Source organism: Chlamydomonas reinhardtii, chromosome 12 (assembly GCF_000002595.2).
Source record: "Chlamydomonas reinhardtii strain CC-503 cw92 mt+ chromosome 12, whole genome shotgun sequence".
NCBI lineage: Eukaryota > Viridiplantae > Chlorophyta > Chlorophyceae > Chlamydomonadales > Chlamydomonadaceae > Chlamydomonas > Chlamydomonas reinhardtii.
The window spans coordinates 8,396,706-8,414,922 of record NC_057015.1 but is presented as its reverse complement, the minus strand read 5'-3'; the positions used below and the strand labels follow the sequence as shown (position 1 = coordinate 8,414,922).

General features: G+C 64.2%; 6 protein-coding genes across 8 annotated transcripts; 5 read left to right on the top strand and 1 right to left on the bottom strand.

Annotated features, from left to right (window-relative positions):
- The first annotated feature begins 79 nt into the window (after positions 1-79).
- CHLRE_12g548650v5 (uncharacterized protein) lies at positions 80-5,570 on the top strand. The gene is made up of 9 exons (XM_001693938.2): positions 80-341; positions 437-539; positions 779-855; positions 1,828-1,967; positions 2,365-2,464; positions 2,820-3,002; positions 3,359-3,469; positions 4,002-4,290; positions 4,517-5,570. Exons 1-9 carry the CDS (start codon positions 276-278, stop codon positions 4,669-4,671), a joined length of 1,224 nt encoding a protein of 407 aa, XP_001693990.1. The 5' UTR covers positions 80-275; the 3' UTR covers positions 4,672-5,570.
- Positions 5,571-5,577: 7 nt separating this feature from the next.
- CHLRE_12g548702v5 (uncharacterized protein) lies at positions 5,578-6,089 on the bottom strand. Its single transcript, XM_043068939.1, has one exon. The coding sequence runs from the start codon at positions 6,029-6,031 to the stop codon at positions 5,849-5,851; it is 183 nt and encodes a 60-aa protein (XP_042919046.1). The 5' UTR covers positions 6,032-6,089; the 3' UTR covers positions 5,578-5,848.
- Positions 6,090-6,199: 110 nt separating this feature from the next.
- On the top strand, positions 6,200-11,375 carry CHLRE_12g548700v5 (uncharacterized protein). Of its 3 annotated transcripts, none has more exons than XM_043068937.1 (6): positions 6,200-6,997; positions 7,380-7,788; positions 8,052-9,020; positions 9,199-9,367; positions 9,916-10,058; positions 10,463-11,375. In XM_043068937.1, the coding sequence occupies exons 1-3, from the start codon at positions 6,593-6,595 to the stop codon at positions 8,558-8,560; spliced, it is 1,323 nt and encodes a 440-aa protein (XP_042919042.1). In that variant the 5' UTR covers positions 6,200-6,592; the 3' UTR covers positions 8,561-9,020; positions 9,199-9,367; positions 9,916-10,058; positions 10,463-11,375. The 3 variants fall into 3 exon arrangements, with proteins under 3 accessions (XP_042919042.1, XP_042919043.1, XP_042919044.1); XM_043068936.1 differs by having other exon boundaries at positions 10,424-11,375; XM_043068938.1 differs by lacking the exons at positions 9,199-9,367; positions 9,916-10,058; positions 10,463-11,375 and having other exon boundaries at positions 8,052-8,875.
- On the top strand, positions 8,930-11,375 carry CHLRE_12g548750v5 (uncharacterized protein). The gene is made up of 4 exons (XM_043068940.1): positions 8,930-9,020; positions 9,199-9,367; positions 9,916-10,058; positions 10,424-11,375. The coding sequence occupies exons 1-2, from the start codon at positions 8,962-8,964 to the stop codon at positions 9,305-9,307; spliced, it is 168 nt and encodes a 55-aa protein (XP_042919045.1). The 5' UTR covers positions 8,930-8,961; the 3' UTR covers positions 9,308-9,367; positions 9,916-10,058; positions 10,424-11,375.
- Positions 11,376-11,429: 54 nt separating this feature from the next.
- Positions 11,430-15,625, top strand: CHLRE_12g548800v5 (uncharacterized protein). Its single transcript, XM_043068941.1, has 3 exons — positions 11,430-12,472; positions 12,855-13,254; positions 13,529-15,625. The coding sequence occupies exons 1-3, from the start codon at positions 12,077-12,079 to the stop codon at positions 14,032-14,034; spliced, it is 1,302 nt and encodes a 433-aa protein (XP_042919041.1). The 5' UTR covers positions 11,430-12,076; the 3' UTR covers positions 14,035-15,625.
- A 54-nt stretch (positions 15,626-15,679) lies between these two features.
- On the top strand, positions 15,680-18,084 carry CHLRE_12g548901v5 (uncharacterized protein). Its single transcript, XM_043068943.1, has 4 exons — positions 15,680-15,703; positions 15,877-16,045; positions 16,532-16,674; positions 17,072-18,084. The coding sequence occupies exons 2-4, from the start codon at positions 15,985-15,987 to the stop codon at positions 17,153-17,155; spliced, it is 288 nt and encodes a 95-aa protein (XP_042919040.1). The 5' UTR covers positions 15,680-15,703; positions 15,877-15,984; the 3' UTR covers positions 17,156-18,084.
- The last annotated feature ends 133 nt before the right edge of the window (positions 18,085-18,217 follow it).

The following is an 18,217-nucleotide window of genomic DNA, read 5'->3' as shown; positions in this document are numbered from 1 at the left end:
GAGATGACATCACCACGCCCCCCCAAAGTTTGGACCCAGCAAACGAAGTAGACCATACTGTATATGCGCCGATATCTAATATCAACATTGTGTAGCTTCGCCAGTTGCGCGTCCTCTTCGTTTGACTGCACTCACACTTGTCCTGATAGCTGTTTGGCACATATTAATCGTTCGATAGTTGTTACGCTACTCAATAAAACCACTACACAAAGGCCGCGGCGTTGCAGGCCAAATTGGAAGAATCGAGGAAGGACTTTGGAGGCGAGGGGCGCTAAATGTCGTCATTAGCGCAGCAGCGTGATAAACGAAACTACCAACTGCATCTCCTCTATACGAGACAGGTGCGCAAAACGGCGCCGTCCGGGCGGCATGGAGAAGTAGACGCTGGTCCGGCCTTCGAGTCGACTGCAGCTGGCGCCGCCTGCCCCTCCCACAGGAGTTTGAGGAGTGCTTGAAGCAAATAGACAAAGTACTGGAGGAAACTGATGGACTATGCGAATACGCCATCTATATCAAGGCGCTCATTATGCGCCATAGAGGTAGGGCGGGAATGGCAAAACGCAGGGCATCACCGTGGGCAGCGGTGCTGGGACTAGGGGTGAAGTGGGGTGGGGCGGGGGTTGGGGCGGGGCTACTTCGATTGAGGCACGGCGTGGTGGGCTGGGGTTAGGGTCAAGGCCCCTGATGCGGAGCTGTGGGCACGACGCTGGCAGCTTGGGGTCTGAATACTCACGTGTTCGTAACGCATGAAACACAATGCATTTTCAATTCTGTACAGGCAAGATCCAGGAGTCTCTGGCGCTGTTCCAGCAGGCGACAGCCATCAACCCGCACAACGTGGCCAACCTCAAACAGGTGGGGGGCGAGGGCGGTGGGCATAGCATGCTTCGTGAAGCGGGGACGGGAACGAGGAGGGTGGTTAAGGCTGCTTCTGGAGCAGCAGCACTGGCGTGACACCTGGCCGGTCATTTCCTGATCGTTGAGGCCTCGGCGGCGGGAACGGCAGCAGCAGCAGCAGTGCAGGCTAAGTCAGCGGGCATGCTGCACCAGTGCTGCAGCCACGCGGACACACTCGCACAACGGCGGCAGAGCTGGTCCACAACCCCACACAGGGCCGCAGTCCCACACCTCAGTAACAGCTGAGCGCTGGCCGTGTGGCGGCGGGCTCTACCGGGGGATCGGCGCCAGGCGATCAGAGTTCACTGCCGGTACATCAGCTCTGGAAACGCACAGGCGGGGCCGGCGGGTCCGCTGGAGGGCGGGCGGGTCCGCTGGAGGGCGGGCGGGTCCGCTGGAGGGAGGGGCGGGCACGCGCTCACATTGCGGGCCTAGCGCAGCAGCCGGGCTTGGGCGGGAGGGTTTGGGAGTGATGAAGGCGCCGGGGTGGGTCCGACCCATGGCCAGGGTACCGGTACGGGCGGCAGCCCCGCCCCCGTGTTTTAGAATGGGAATGGCGTCTGTTAACGCGCCCTATGAGGCGTGCAGGGCCACCCGACACATGGTGTATGGTGCCGCAAGGTCTCTCGCATGCAGTACAGCCGGGTGGCAACTGCCGTCAGCGGGCTGGGGCCGGCAACATGGAGGCGAGCAGTTGGGGGGAACAGGCGCCACGGCATGTACCGTAAACGCTACAAGAACACGCTCACCCCGCCAGTCTACCGTTCACCCCAGCAATCCCTTTCACCCACAACCGTATAACTCCCTTTTCTCCCGCTGTGTGCCGGGTGTTCTAGCTTCTCCACCTTACTACCGCTATGCAATCATGCAACCCCCTCCCACACTCCCACCGACATCCCGCGCCCCTTCCCCTCCCCTCCCTCGCCGCAGGTGGGCCGCTCGCTGTACCTGCTGGGCAAGCACAAGGCGGCGGTGGACGTGTACGAGGAGGCCCAGAAGTTCGGGGCGCCGGACTGGGAAATCATGCACAACAAGGGGCTGTGCTACATGTACCTCAAGCAGTACGACAGGTGCGGCAGGGGCGGTGGTGCGGCAGGGGGTGGTGGGGTTACATTCATGATTAGTTAAGGAAGTGGTAGTGGGGTGGGGTGTTTGGTTTGGTTTGTTGTGGCGGGCGGTGGATGGTGGGCGGTGGATGGGAGGGTTAGAGCTGGGGACTGGGTTGGGGCGGGCGGTTGCGGCAGCCAGGGGCGGGCAGGTGTGTTGGGGAGATGTGTAGTAGAGGTGCGGGCGCGCTCTTCACGCCGCTGTGCTGCTCTTCGCCGCACCCTGCCCCTGCCGCTGCCCCGCGCTCCTGTCCCGCCTGCTTAGCATACCGTCACTGGTACACTCCACCTTCCCATGTCTTTCCAAGCACATTTACTAAATGCTCTTCACACCCATGCGTGTGTACCTTGCCGCCATCAGGGCCATCGAGTCCTTCCGAGTGGCCATCGACATCCAGCCGCACGACTCCACCTTCCTGCAGCTGGGCAAGGTGTACGGCATGATGGACGACTACAGCCAGGTGCGTGTGTGGGGGGGGGGGTGTGGGAGGGGGGGGGCGGAGCGTGTGTGTGTGTGTGTGTGTGTGTGGTAAACACAAAACAAACGGAACAAAGCCGCCAAACACGCGCGTGTGTCTGTGTGTGTGTGTGTGTGTGTGTGTGTGTGTGTGTGTGTGTGTGTGTGTGTGTGTGTGTGTGTGTGTGCAGAGGGGCGAGAAGGGGTTGGATGCGAGTTCCGGGCAGCTGCATTTTGGCTTCCAATTTGGGTTTGGTTCTTGTGACTCCCACACCCTTCCCCCAAGTTTCATCGGGATAATAATGAGCTACCCCGTCCCCGTCCTGATTCGCGCCTTTCCCCGGCGCCACCTCCCTCAGGCCATCAACGTGTACATGGAGGCCCTGGAGCACTCGCCCGAGAACCCCGAGCTGCTCACCACCCTGGGCCTGCTGTTCCTGCGCACCAACGACAACCCGCGCGCCTTCGAGTACCTCACCACCAGCCTCACGCACGACCCGCGCAACCCGCGCACCATCCTGGCGGCCGGCTCCATCATTCAGGTGCGCGGCGCAGGGGGCGTGGGTGGGGGTGGGGGTGGGGGTGGGGGTGGAGGGGGCGGCATGCGGGAATAGGGGCGCGGCGTGTGTGGGTCAGGCGGGGCGGGGGAGGCGCGGGGTGCGGAGGGCGGAGGGCGGCGTGTATGGTTCAGGCGGCGTGGATCGGGGCTATGAGAGTTGCGGGATGCGCGAGACACGGGGCAGTGGCGGGGTTGGGTTCGCAAAAGCTCACCACACTCACCATACGCCGCACCAGACCACTACCCTACCGCCCACCCAACCACCCCATACACGCGGATACACATACACCCCTAACGCCCGCACCCCTCTGCCACACCCTCCTCACCGCCCACCCTCAGGACCAGTCTGACATGGACGTGGCTCTGGTCAAGTACCGGGTGGCTGCGGTGCAGACGCCCAACAGCCCGCAGCTGTGGAACAACATTGGAATGTGCTTCTTCGGGAAGCAGGTGTGTGGGGTGTGTGTTAAAAAACGAAACGAAAGCCCGCCCAATGACGCGACGGAGTTACTTACCGATACCTACCATTTTGTGTGTGTGTGTGTGTGTGTGTGTGTGTGTGTGTGTGTGTGTGTGTGTGTGTGTGTGTGTGTGTCTATGTGTGTGTGGGGCGGGGGGGGCACGTAAATACCAACCTAAACGTAACCAAACCCAGCAACAGGGAGGTATATGCCAGGGCACAACGAAATAGGTCCCGGAATCGTCGCCCAACGCTGGGGGGGGGAGGCGGCAGGGGGCTGGAGGCGGGTGGGCGCATGCAGTCGCGGTCTGGGAGCAACGGATGGAGGGCCCGATGAGCTCCAGGCCGTGTGGGGCGCTGCCCGAGCGCACATTCAGTGGGTGAGACGGCAGTCCGGAGTGCCTCCAGCCCCTTCCCTCCCATCGCTCTTTTGCATTTTGGGTTGGTTTAGTTTGGGCTGGTATCTACAACCCTCCTCTCCCCCTGGCACCCCGCCCCGCCCCCCCCCCCCGCCCCTGGCAGCGCTATATCGCCGCCATCGCCTGCCTGAAGAAGGCGCTGTACCTGGGCCCCTTCGAGTGGATCATCTCCTACAATCTGGGCCTGGTGCATCTGCACACCGGCCAGTACGCCTCCGCCTTCCACTTCTTCTCCGCCTCCGTCAACCTCAAACCCGACTTCGCGCACAGCTACATGTACCTGGCGGTCACGCTGGCGCGGCTGGACGACTACGACAACGCCTGTGCGGCGTACGACAAGGCCATTCAGATGGCGGGCGTGCCGGGGGAGCCCGTGTTCCACCTCAACTATGGTGAGGGGGCCGGGTTGGGTGGGAGGGAGGGAGGGAGGGAGGGAGGGAGGGAGGGAGGGAGGGAGGGAGGGAGGAGGCTGTTGGATTCATGGCGTGCGCTCGCACCTTAAAAACCTGGGGCGTGGGTGGCCCGACGTACCGTAGATGCACTGGCCTACTTCGTACTCCGCAACTAACACCCCTTGCCTCGCCCCACTCCTCCTCCCCCTCCGCCTCCGGCCCCCAGCCATCCTGCAGTACCAGTCCAAGCAGTACGACGCCGCCAAGCTGCAGCTGCACGCCTTCCGGGCGCTGTGGGGCGACATGGACGAGGAGGCGCGCAGGGCCGACCCCGAGGTGGGCGAGCAGGCGGCGCTGCTGGGGCAGCTGCTGGGCATGTGAGGCACGGGCGGGCGCACGAGGCCCGGCAGGAGGGCGGTGAGACGGGTGCCAGGGTGGGTAGGTGGTTGTAGGACGAGAGAGTGGGGAGACTGGCGTGGAGGCCGCGAGCTGGGAGCTTGCGGTGGCATGGAGCCATGTCAGCGCCGTTGGGTCGGGCGGCCTGTCCTGTCCGCTGTGGGCGCCGACAGCCTTGGCAGAAGGGCTTAGTGGACTGGCGGGATGGACTGGGCAGGGGCTGGGGCTGAACTGCACACTCGGTGTGGTCTGTGGAGTGAGGTGGTGGCATGTGTCATCAGGACTTGGGGGCGGACGCGGTGGGCGGTGGCCAGGCGTGCGGGGTGATTTGCGTACGTGCCGCCATGGCACGTGGGTGCTGAGGGCGCGTGCCCTGTCTAGGCGATGCAAGGCTAGCCTGCCGAAAGGGCAGGCGGCGCATCACACAAAACCAGCAGGAGAGCGCATTTGAGTGTGTACTTGTGAGCAACGAGAGCAAATGTTGAGCGATGCGAGCGGTGTGGTGTGAGCAACGTTCTTTCTTTCTACCTGTGGTCCATGTTTCTACCTGTTTGCCCCCTCCCCCATGCATGACGGTGCGATGGTCTAATGAGCGTGAAGGGCGCGTTGGTTGTAGCTGCGCAGGTCACACGTTAAGCTCACGTTAGGAGAGTACAAGCGAGAGGCTACATGGACACGTGGTCCATGTCTCGATTTGCCGCGTTTTTGCAAGAATCTGGTGGCACTGTATTATCGCTGTTGTCTCTGGATGTCTCTGCTTCCCAAGATGGTGGAAGTTGGGGCAGCGGACTGAGCGGGATTGCGGCCTGCCCCCGCCCCCATGCATGACGGGGTGGGGAGCACTGTTGTGAGAAAAGGGCTCACGTGTAGTATGGCGTAGAGTCTCCGAACTGGTGTGGCGGGTGACAAGTGTTCCCCGGTCACGGGAAAAGGGGCTGAGCCCCTCCACAGTCTGAGGCCGAACAACCTCATCGCCCGGACATACCCGGGGTCGTTTTCCACAGGCACACAGCCAAACCAGGTGCCTAGCGATTGCGTTGCCACAGCAGAGCCAACCGCAGCCAGATGCAGCACAGTTGTCAACAGCCGCACTACTTGTCATGCCGCTACGCATGCCCTGCCAGCCCCACCGCGGACCGCTACCTAGACACCCGCCGGCTCCTCAGCCTGCGCGCTTGCGCCACTTCTTGGGCGGCGCTGCGCTCTCCTCCTCCACGTGGCCTTTCCCGCCCCCTCCGCTACCAAGATGCGCGCACGCGCCCCCACTGCTGCCGCCGCCGCCGCCGCCGCCGCCGCTGCCGCCGCCAGTCTGCAGCGATGCAGGTCGCTTGTGCCCCAGCAGCATCTCCACCAGCGCGTGCCGGATGTTGGTTGCGGAGTTGACGTCGCGTCCCTGCACCGTCGGGAGGGTAGAGTGAGTGAGTCCCACTGAGCCCACGGCTGAGCCGTCACCCAGCCGTCACCCAGCCATCAACCACTGAGCCCCACTGAGCCCTCACCCACTGAGCCGTGTCATCCACGTGTCATCCCCACTGAGCCCCACTGAGCCCACGACTGAGCCTCACTGAGCCCCACTGAGTCGTCACCCAGCCAGCCATCACCCCACTGCTTCCGCTATTAATGACAGAACATGTTAGGTAGGAAGCTTGCGCGACCTTGCGTTGCGCCGCTTGCGTTGGGCAGCTCGCGCTCGCGCGTTGTGCTCCCGACCCGCCACCCCGAGTCGCGCCCCACCCGTGCCGTGCCGCAGTCGGCGCAAGGTGGTGAAACTGATTCCTCAGTCGTGAAGGCGCTGCAGCTCCTGACTGGCGAAGTTCGCGAACTCAGAAGCGGACTCAGTGGGAAGGTCGACAGTGTCGCAGCCGGGCTGAGTGACGTAAGGCGGTTTCAGGGCACCATGGTTGAGATGGTGGCATTGATGAACCTCCCAGCCCGGCTGAAAGGTTGCAGGCGGGCGCGGTTTGAGGCTGATGCGGACCTGGACGCGGTCTTCGGCTCGGGCACTGCGGCGGCCGTCCTGGGGGCCGTAGCGCACCCCAGCGGCGGCCGCATGCTGCGCACGCGGTTGCTGCGTCGCCTGCTGCTGGCGGTGAGGCGGGATCTGGATGACGGCATCAGCCTGCCGCTGCAGTCGTCCGGCAAGGGTGCGGCGGCGGTACAGGCCGTTCTGGACACCCTGCCCCCGGTGCCTGCTGGTCAGGATCGGCATCGGGAGGGCACGCAGCAGCAGCAGCAGCAGCAGCAGCAGCAGGAGCCGCAGGAGCCGCCAAGTCCGGTCGCTGACGCCGAAGCACGACTGGCGGCCTTTAAGGTGCGTGGGGGTCGGGGCGGCGTCTACAGCTATTTGGATGGGGTGGTGGCGGTGTGGTGCAGCCACTGGCAATAGGCGTTGCATGCGCATGACCTTGCTTGCATCAGGTAGTTAGCTCCAAGGATCTCTTTATAGAGTCACCGGCATCCGCCCATATGCAAGCAAGCCGCCGCCGCTAGCTGTTGATGGGCGAGCGAGGCAGCGGGCAGAGGGTGTGGCGGTGGGGCGCCTGCGTGGCCCTGATGGTGCCTTGGCAAGTATGGAGCAGCAGGTGCTTGACCATCATGATCGCCATCCAGCCGTACTGCGGGGGGGTTTTGTGGAAGGACAACTGAAGCCGCTGCAATCTGCTGGCACCTTTGCCCTCTACGCACACACACAGACACAGCTGTTGCAGGCTGCTCGCAAGCAGAGCCCGGACATTCCCGGTGTGCGGCTGGCGGTGTCGCGCGCGCAGCAGCTGCTCCAGGCGGCGGGCGTGTTGGGGGACGAGGCCCCGGCGCGGTGGAACGCGGCGTTGGGCCTACTGCAGCGCCTTAGCAGCAGCAGCAGCAGCAGCGGCCAAGGCGGCGGAGGCAGCAGTGGCGGCGGCCAAAGCAGGCGTGGCACTGCGGCAGGTCGCTCGCCGTCCTGTCATCATCAGGCGCTGCTTGTGCTGTTCCTGCTGGCGACCGGGCGCCTGCGCGCTGAGCTGGAGGTGGACCTGATGCGCCTCCGCCCGCGTAACGTGGGCACGCCGCTGTTTGGCCGGCCGGAACTTTTGGTGGGCGAGATCAAGAGTGACTTGAGCGGTACGTGCGTGTGTGCATATACGTGCATGTTTGTGTGCTTATGGGGTGCGTGGGGGAATGAAGGGATAGTGCATATCAACCCGATCCGAGACCCGAGGGGAGATGGATCCTAGCATAGCTGCCGCACACATTGCTTTGATACCGTGGTGGTGCTGTTGTTCACGCACTTACGCATTGCCTGCGCCTGCGCTCGTTAGGCCCACTGACCATCGTCACGCATCACGTACATGCCGCCGCCACATGAGCACATCGACTGCGCGCAGAGCTCGGCCCAGCCCGGCGGCAGCTGGAGATCGCGCTGGCGGTGCTGGAGCTGGCGTGCCGTTTCTCGCCCTACTACGGGGGTGGGGGTGTGCTGCGCGGCCTGCTGGCGCCGTACAGCAGGTGGCGGCCGCCCAGCCTCGACGCGCGGGCGGTGGTCTGCGGCGTCCTGGACGGTAAGGCGCTGGCCGCCCGCCAGGGCCTCCTGGGGGACCTGCAGGTGCAGCTCGTCGCCGACCTGGACCTGGATCCGGACCGGGTAGACCGGGTCCTTGGTCCGGTGGCGGCGGTGGCGGCGGCGGCACGGGGCGAGGCGGGCCAGGCAGCGGCGGCGGCGGCGGCGGCGGCTGGCGGAGGTCCGGAGCTGGCGGCTGGCGGCCCACCGGCGGACAGCGGCGTCGTCAAGGCCCATGCGCAGGGCGAGGTGGAGGCGCAGAGCGAGGACGAGGCGGCGGCGGTGATGATGCACGTGCCTCTGGAGGTCTTCTGGTTCGACGGCAGCGGCACCTGACGCGGGTGGTGGAGGACGAGTGGGCCTCCGACTAGGTAGCCGTGCCGCCACAACATGGAGAAGGGCCAGCACAGGCCCATGTGCGTGTGCGTGTGCGTGAGTGTGTATGTGTGTGTGCGTATGCGTGCGTGCGTGTGTGTGTGTGTGTGTCTGTGTGTGTGTTAGAGAGCACAAGGGAAAACAACAATAGCCTGTGTGTGTATGTGTGTGTGTCAAGGGAGAGAGAGCTGAGAGGGGTAGAGAGACGGAGAGGGAGGAGAGCGAGAGGGAGGAGAGCGAGAGGGATTGTGGGCGGAAGGGAGGAGAGGGAGGGGAAAGGCAGGGGGGTTGCGAAAGCGAGCGTGGGAGCAAATGACCAGCAAGGCGAGGTGCAAGGAGCTTCGGAACCCCAGGTCCACACCATGGAGCGCTGCCGGTGCTGCTGCGGGCGTTCGCGCTGGAGCTGGGGCCGCGGGGCAAGGTGCGTGAGTGTGGGCATGGGCAAGGTGCGTGAGTGTGGGCGTGGGCGTGGGCGTGGGCGTGGGGCGCGGGGGGGGGGGAGAGGGCAAGCGGCAGGGGCAGGTGCGGGTCTCCCCTGCTTCGCACATATTTCAACGACCTAGACCCGAGCTCCCGCCCCTCCTTCCCCCACCCCCCAGGCGACTAAGCAGCAGTTCGATCGCCACGGTGTGGTCTTGCTTCGGCCTTGCGCTGACGCTGGCGCTGATGGCGCCGCCCGTTGGTACGTTCATACGGGCGCGACGCTGATGCCGGTACGAGATCTCCTCACAGCCGGACTGGGAGGAACAGCACTGGGCCGCGATTAAGGTGAGTGCGGACTACTGTGCAGGGGTGACGGGGGCGGTGAGCGGGCGGCGCCCAGACGCGGCCGGGCGCTCAGCAGTGGGGGATGCCCGTGAAAGCCGCTCGCGGCCAGCGGCAAGGGGCAGCACCGTCATGCAGGCTGGTCGTTTGGTCGGGATCTGGGCTCCGCAGGGGCATGGTTTGCTGTGCGCTGGCATTGCGAGGTCCCGGGGGCGGCGCCGCCTTGGAGCAAGGAATGGCGGATGAAGGGAGTGGCTTCGAGCCATGGCGGTAGCTTCGGCACCCGGAAGCGGGCGGGTTCAGGCCCTAAGCTACTTGAAAGGCACCAGCGCCTCGCCCGCGCCGCTCCCAGACCCACGTACCCGCACGCTCGCCCATACATGGCCACAACACGCATGTCATCGCCACTCCCATGCCCACGTACCCGCACGCTCGCCCACACATGGCCACAACACGCATGTCATCGCTCTGAACAAAGCACGCTCTACCCACCCACAGCCCCATCACCTTCACTGACCGCACAGACTGCGCTCCCCCACCCACCGACGCAGTCCATGGCCGCGGGCCAGCCCATGCCGCTGCCCACACCGCACGCCACCTCGGGCCCGAGGACCTCCAGCGCATCGCCGCCTCGGGGCCGCGGCTGGAGGACCTGACGCTAGAGCACGCGGAGCGGCTGGCGGGGCCGGGGCAGGTGAGAAGAGGGGTAAACGGGGGAGATGGGGAGGGGGGGAAGGGAGGAGGAGAGGGGGAGGAGAAGGGGAGGAGAAGGGAGAAGGGGAGGGGAGGAGAGGGAGAGGAAAGAGGGAGGAGGGGGAAGGGAGAGGGGGAAGAGTTGGGGAGGAGCATGGGGCGAGGAAACGAGAGGAGCTGGGAGCAGGGAAGTGCGGGAGCGTTAAAAGGCTGGCAGGGTGGCGGCGCAAATGGTTGGAAGTTGCGGGTGCGGGTGAGGGTGCGGGAGGGGAGCGGTTGCGAGCGTGGAGGCCTGTGGCGGCCGGAGCAACACACATGCATCTACATTCTATGATTGCTAACGCATGCTTGCTTTCACGTACGCAGGCCCCATGCTCTGCCTGCTCCTCCACCTCCCCGCTGCAGGTGGCGGGCGCGCCGGACGGCGGGGCGCTGGCGTTCCGCGCTCCGTGCTGGGCGACTTATGGGCCGAAACAAATAAATCAATGATTACGCCCTGCTGTGTGTGCGTGTGTTTGCCTCACATGGCTGCCCGATACGGCTCAGTCGTACTTGGTGCACACGGGCACCACCACGGGCAGATGATGACATGCGAATGTGGACATCGCACGGCACCAGTTGTGGTTTGTACAGGCGCCACCAGGGCTACCGCAGGCCGTGTGGGACATCGTGTGCTTGGCTGCTGTGGCGGCCCTAGGATACGGCCGACAGCGCCTTTAGTGATGCTGCGGACCGGACTGCGGACGTTGCTGTTTTGCAAAGGGTCGGCGTGGAGGTGATTGCGGACTTCTGGTCGCGGCTCGCTGCGTTTGTGAGTCTGTCTCCGCGCCGCTGGGGCCTTGTCCCGAACCAGCACCCATTCCTAGCGTCGGATGATGTTGGAGGGGTTATCTTGGTGGGGCCAGCAGCAGACTCGGTATGGTTTCACCCTAGCTTGTCAAGGCCCTGGCTTTGTCCATGGCTGTCGTCCCACATGTAACCGCTATCAGCTAACAACACTACCTGCATGTGCATGCTCGCTCAGCCGGTCAACACCGTACGTTGCTTCCCCTGTGACTTGATTCCCTTAGGGACACGCCCCATGGATCGCTTGGCGGTCCGCTAGTGTTTAATGCATTCCTCGTCCCATCACCTTGGAAGATTGAGTTTGTAAACTGGCCCCTCCTGAGTGGACGTCTGAAACTCAACACATTGCTTGAACGTGTAGGGGGGGGTTGAGTTCGGGGATTCTGAAGTTACTGAGTTTACAGAGGCGGGGTAAGACTGGGTGGGGACGCGGCGTTGGCGCCCAATATCTGCTCATCGCGAATACTAAAAACCACCACTGAATCGTGTCTGAACCAACTCTCAACCACGCACAAGAAGCCGAGGCGTAAATGTCGCAAGCCCCCTACCCCCTACCCCTTTCCCCCCCCTACCTCGTGAGCCAAGTCTCACGAGCCTAGGGACTAAGCCCTACAGGCTTCAAGTTTGTCGCGTTGCTATGCGGCAGTAATGATGTGGGGATGTGGGGATGTGGGGTCGCAGGTGCGGGGTTGGGGTTGGGGGTGGGGGTCTACACGGGTTCATGCGACCGCGCCTTTTCGTCGGGCCATCATGACCGCCGTCATTATAGTGTGTTGGATAGCTATTCACTTCTCGCAATAATTCCATACAGCCAGCGGGTTTCATGGTTGGCCTTGAATGAAAATACGCAGGACGCCCTCCTTCCTTTCTTACTGCTTCCGCTATTAATGACAGAACATGTTAGGTAGGAAGCTTGCGCGGCCTTGCGTTGCGCCGCTTGCGTTGGGCAGCTCGCGCTCGCGCGTTGTGCTCCCGACCCGCCACCCCGAGTCGCGCCCCACCCGTGCCGTGCCGCAGTCGGCGCAAGGTGGTGAAACTGATTCCTCAGTCGTGAAGGCGCTGCAGCTCCTGACTGGCGAAATTCGCGAACTCAGAAGCGAACTCAGTGGGAAGGTCGACAGTGTCGCAGCCGGGCTGGGTGACGTAAGGCGGTTTCAGGGCACCATGGTCGAGATGGTGACATTGATGAACCTCCCAGCCCGGCTGAAAGGTTGCAGGCGGGTGCGGTTTGAGGTGGATGCGGACCTGGACGCGGTCTTCGGCAGGGGCACTGCGGCGGCCGTCCTGGGGGCCGTAGCGCACCCCAGCGGCGGCCGCATGCTGCGCACGCGGTTGCTGCGTCGCCTGCTGCTGGCGGTGAGGCGGGATCTGGATGACGGCATCAGCCTGCCGCTGCAGTCGTCCGGCAAGGGTGCGGCGGCGGTACAGGCCGTTCTGGACACCCTGCCCCCAGTGCCTGCTGGTAAGGATCGGCATCGGGAGGGCACGCAGCAGCAGCAGCAGCAGCAGGAGCCGCAGGAGCCGCCAAGTCCGGTCGCTGATGCCGAAGCACGACTGGCGGCCTTCAAGGTGCGTGGGGGTCGGGGCGGCGTCTACAGCTATTTGGATGGGGTGGTGGCGGTGTGGTGCAGCCACTGGCAATAGGCGTTGCATGAGCATGACCTTGCTTGCATCAGGTAGTTAGCTCCAAGGATCTCTTTATTGAGTCACCGGCATCCGCCCATATGCAAGCAAGCCGCCGCCGCTAGCTGTTGATGGGCGAGAGAGGCAGCGGGCAGAGTGTGTGGCGGTGGGGCGCCTGCGTGGCCCTGATGGTGCCTTGGCAAGTACGGAGCAGCAGGTGCTTGACCATCATGATTGCCATCCAGCCGTACTGCGGTGGGGTTTTGAGGAAGGACAACTGAAGCCGCTGCAATCTGCTGGCACCTTTGCCCTCTACGCACACACACAGACACAGCTGTCGCAGGCTGCTCGCAAGCAGAGCCCGGACATTCCCGGTGTGCGGCTGGTGGTGTCGCGCGCCCAGCAGCTGCTCCAGGCGGCGGGCGTGTTGGGGGACGAGGCCCCGGCGCGGTGGAACGCGGCGTTGGGCCTGCTGCAGCGCCTGAGCAGCAGCAGCAGCAGCGGCCAAGGCGGCGGAGGCAGCAGTGGCGGCGGCCAAAGCAGGCGTGGCACTGCGGCAGGTCGCTCGCCGTCCTCTCAGGCGCTGCTTGTGCTGTTCCTGCTGGCGACCGGGCGTTTGCGCGCTGAGCTGGAGGTGGACCTGATACGCCTCCGCCCGCGTAACATGGGCACGCCGCTGTTTGGCCGGCCGGAACTTTTGGTGGGCGAGATCAAGAGTGACTTGAGCGGTACGTGCGTGTGTGCATATGCGTGCATGTTTGTGTGCTTATTGGGTGCTTATTGGGTGCGTGGGAGAATGAAGGGATAGTGCATATCGACCCGATCCGAGACCCTAGGGGAAATGGATCCTAGCATAGCTGCCGCACACATTGCTTTGATACCGTGGTGGTGCTGTTGTTCACGCACTTACGCATTGCCTGCGCCTGCGCTCGTTAGGCCCACTGACCATCGTCACGCATCACGTACATGCCGCCGCCACATGAGCACATCGACTGCGCGCAGAGCTCGGCCCAGCCCGGCGGCAGCTGGAGATCGCGCTGGCGGTGCTGGAGCTGGCGTGCCGTTTCTCGCCCTACTGCGGGGGTGGGGGTGTGCTGCGCAGTCTGCTCGCGCCGTACAGCAGGTGGCGGCCGCCCAGCCTCGACGCGCGGGCGGTGGTCTGCGGCGTCCTGGACGGTAAGGCGCTGGCCGCCCGCCAGGGCCTCCTGGGGGACCTGCAGGTGCAGCTCGTCGCCGACCTGGACCTGGATCCGGACCTGGACCGGGTCCTTGGCCCGGTGGCGGCGGTGGCGGCGGCGGCACGGGGCGAGGCGGGCCAGGCAGCGGCGGCGGCGGCGGCGGCGGCTGGCGGAGGCCCGGAGCTGGCGGCTGGCGGCCCACCGGCGGACAGCGGCGTCGTCAAGGCCCATGCGCAGGGCGAGGTGGAGGCGCAGAGCGAGGACGAGGCGGCGGCGGTGATGATGCACGTGCCTCTGGAGGTCTTCTGGTTCGACGGCAGCGGCACCTGACGCGGGTGGTGGAGGACGAGTGGGCCTCCGACCAGGTAGCCGTGCCGCCACAACATGGAGAAGGGCCAGCACAGGCCCATGTGCGTGTGCGTGCGTGTGAGTGTGTACGTGTGTTAAAAAACGAAACGAAAGCCCGCCCAATGACGCGACGGAGTTACTTACCGATACCCACCATTTTACCGAGCGTCGCGTGACTGTCGTGACCCAGGTAGTCATACTTACCCGCGATAAGCCTGGAACCCCACGGGCGACCATTCGGCCTGACCCCGCGATGCACCTGTATGCGTCCATGCTCCGCACCCTGGGCGCGCTAAACAACGTTTACCCAGCACGCCTAATTCCCAGATTCCCGCCCGCTGGTCGTAGTCGAGCTCACCTATAGGCAAAAGTGGAAGCATGGGCATAGGGCGGCAGCGAGGAAGTGTCACGGGCATGTGAATGGCAACGGCGACAAGAGAGGCGGCGTGCAGCAGACAAGCTAAGTATCACGCGTCCCAAATCCCGCCCACTAAGTACAATAACGCTATGAAAAGAGAGCGAGTTAGCGGTGGCACTGCGACTAAACGGGGTCAAGGCTGCATGGGGGACGTGGCGGGCGGCGGTTGCAGCGTTTCCAGACGTGTCAGGCTGGTGTGTGCGTGTGACGTGTGTGCGCCGTGGGCTGGCGGGAGCTGGCCTCCCGCTCCCCACTCCACGGCGGCACCGAGGCTAGGCACGCTCGCGGCCGCAATGGCCGCGGCGGCTGTTCGTGACGAGCCCCCCACCCCCCAGAATCCAGTTACCCCCCTGATAGTGAACACGCGCCGCGACGTGTCGCGGGTGCATGGTAGTGCTGCGCCGTACGCCTCGGCGACCTGGCCGTATTCCGTGACGAGGTCCGCCGTCCGCCAGAGCCATCAGGTGGTCGCCGAAGGTGACCGAGCGGTACCGATGGGCATATCGCGCATGCATCGCGGGCACCGGACGGGGTCCCGGACCTGTGACGCGGGCTTAAGAGGCAAATAGCGTGGTGCTGGTACCGCGACCAGCGGGAACAGGGCGACGAAGGTGTTGAGCTCGTCGTCGCCCAGTCCGCCAGGTCGCCCAAACTACCCCAGCTCCGCGCACCCGGCCCATTTGAAAGGTACAGTACAGTTTAGCAAAAGCAATACCCGGGGGCTTAAAAGCCCTCAGCCCAAAGGCCCGCCCATAGGTCCCTCATTGGAAAAGCGAGCCCCAGCCAGAAGCGCCAAGACCCGTCCTGACTTCCTGAAGCCCTGATGGCCCCTGACGATCCACAGATGACACAGGTAGTGCCCTTGTGTTAAAAAACGAAACGTGTACGTGTGTGTGCGTATGCGTGCGTGCGTGTGTGTGTGTCTGTGTGTGTGTTAGAGAGCACAAGGGAAAACAACAATAGCCTGTGTGTGTATGTGTGTGTGTCGAGGTAGAGAGAGCTGAGAGGGGTATAGAGACGGAGAGGGAGGAGAGCGAGAGGGAGGAGAGCGAGAGGGATTGTGGGCGGAAGGGAGGAGAGGGAGGGGAAAGCCAGGGGGGTTGCGAAAGCGAGCGTGGGAGCAAATGACCAGCAAGGCGAGGTGCAAGGAGCCCCGGAACCCCAGGTCCACACCATGGAGCGCTGCCGGTGCTGCTGCGGGCGTTCGCGATGGAGCTGGGGCCGCGGGGCAAGGTGCGTGAGTGTGGGCGTGGGCGTGGGCGTGGGCGTGGGCGTGGGCGTGGGCGTGGCGCGGGGGGGGGGGGGGGAGAGGGCAAGCGGCAGGGGCAGGTGCGGGTCTCCCCTGCTTCGCACATATTCCAACGACCTAGACCCGAGCTCCCATCCCTCCTTCCCCCACCCCCCAGGCGACTAAGCAGCAGTTCGATCGCCACGGTGTGGTCTTGCTTCGGCCTGGCGCTGACGCTGGCGCTGATGGCGCCGCCCGTTGGTACGTTCATACGGGCGCAACACTGATGCCGGTACGAGATCTCCTCACAGCCGGACTGGGAGGAGCAGCACTGGGCCGCGCTCAAGGTGAGTGCGGACTACTGTGCAGGGGTGACGGGGGCGGTGAGCGGGCGGCGCCCAGAGACGGCCGGGCGCTCAGCAGTGGGGGATGCCCGTGAAGGCCGCGCACGGCAAGCGGCAAGGGGCAGCACCGTCATGCAGGCTGGTCGTTTGGTCGGGATCTGGGCTCCGCAGGGGCATGGTTTGCTGTGCGCTGGCATTGCGAGGTCCCGGGGGCGGCGCCGCCTTGGAGCAAGGAATGGCGGATGAAGGGAGTGGCTTCGAGCCATGGCGGTAGCTTCGGCACCCGGAAGTGGGTGGGTTCAGGCCCTAAGCTACTTGAAAGGCACCAGCGCCCCGCCCGCGCCGCTCCCATGCCCACGTACCCGCACGCTCGCCCACACATGGCCACAACACGCACGTCATCGCTCTGAACAAAGCACCCTCTACCCACCCACAGCCCCATCACCTTCACTGACCGCACAGACTGCGCTCCCCCACCCACCGACGCAGTCCATGGCCGCGGGCCAGCCCATGCCGCTGCCCACACCGCACGCCACCTCGGGCCCGAGGACCTCCAGCGCATCGCCGCCTCGGGGCCACGGCTGGAGGACCTGACACTAGAGCACGCGGAGCGGCTGGCGGGGCCGGGGCAGGTGAGAAGAGGGGTAAACGGGGGAGATGGGGGAAGGGAGGAGGCGAGGGGGAGGAGAGGGGGAGGAGAAGGGAGAAGGGGAGGGGAGGAGAGGGAGAGGAAAGGGGGTGGAGGGGGAAAGGAGAGGGGGAAGAGTTGGGGAGGAGCAAGGGCCGAGGAAACGAGAGGAGCTGGGAGCAGGGAAGTGCGGGAGCGTTGAAAGGCTGGCAGGGTGGCGGCGCAAATGGTTGGAAGTTGCGGGTGCGGGTGAGGGTGCGGGAGGGGAGCGGTTGCGAGCGTGGAGGCCTGTGGCGGCCGGAGCAACACACATGCATCTACATGCTATGATTGCTAACGCATGCTTGCTTTCACGTACGCGGGCCCCATGCTCTGCCTCCTCCTCCACCTCCCCGCTGCAGGTGGCGGGCGCGCCGGACGGCGGGGCGCTGGCGTTCCGCGCTCCGTGCTGGGCGACTTATGGGCCGAAACAAATAAATCAATGATTACGCCCTGCTGTGTGTGCGTGTGTTTGCCTCACATGGCTGCCCGATACGGCTCAGTCGTACTTGGTGCACACGGGCACCACCACGGGCAGATGATGACATGCGAATGTGGACATCGCACGGCACCAGTTGTGGTTTGTACAGGCGCCACCAGGGCTATCGCAGGCCGTGTGGGACATCGTGTGCTTGGCTGCTGTGGCGGCCCTAGGATACGGCCGACAGCGCCTAGTGATGCTGCGGACCGGACTGCGGACGTTGCTGTTTTGCAATGGATCGGCGTGGAGGTGATTGCGGACTTCTGGTCGCGGCTAGCTGCGTGTGTGAGTCTGTCTCCGCGCCGCTGGGGCCTTGTCCCGAACCAGCACCCATTCCTAGCGTCGGATGATGTTGGAGGGGTTATCTTGGTGGGGCCAGCAGCAGACTCGGTATGGTTTCACCCTAGCTTGTCAAGGCCCTGGCTTTGTCCATGGCTGTCGTCCCACATGTAACCGCTATGGCGCTATCAGCTAACAACACTACCTGCATGTGCATGCTCGCTCAGCCGGTCAACACCGTACGTTGCTTCCCTGTGACTTGATTCCCTTAGGGGCACGCTTCATGGATCGCTTGGCGGTCCGCTAGTGTTTGTTTGTGAGTGAGCGTGGCAACCTCCGCCTTGTCGACGTGGACCCGGAGGAAGCTCTGCGCACATGGAACCCGCATGGGTGCTGCACGCAAATTCGGCTGCAGCTTCATACATTGCAATTTCGATTGAAGGTATGGACTTTGTTGGGCAGTCTGAAGCTGTCGGGGCGCCGGCGCCAACACGGCAGGGCACGGCCATCTTCCTGCCCTACCATTTCCCCGTGCCTGTTTACCCACGCCACTGAAGTGGAACAATCAGAAAACAGGATACAGCACGACCCGTCAACTTGTAAGAGTGTCAGTGCAGATTGCAGAGAGCCGATAATCGGTTTGGGGGGGAGGGGGGTACGTTGCTGTCGGAGGCGAGCAATCGGACGCAAAGACATGACACGGTGTCTGCCCAAACCCCACTCGGCCCAGGCAACTGAAATTGGTGTG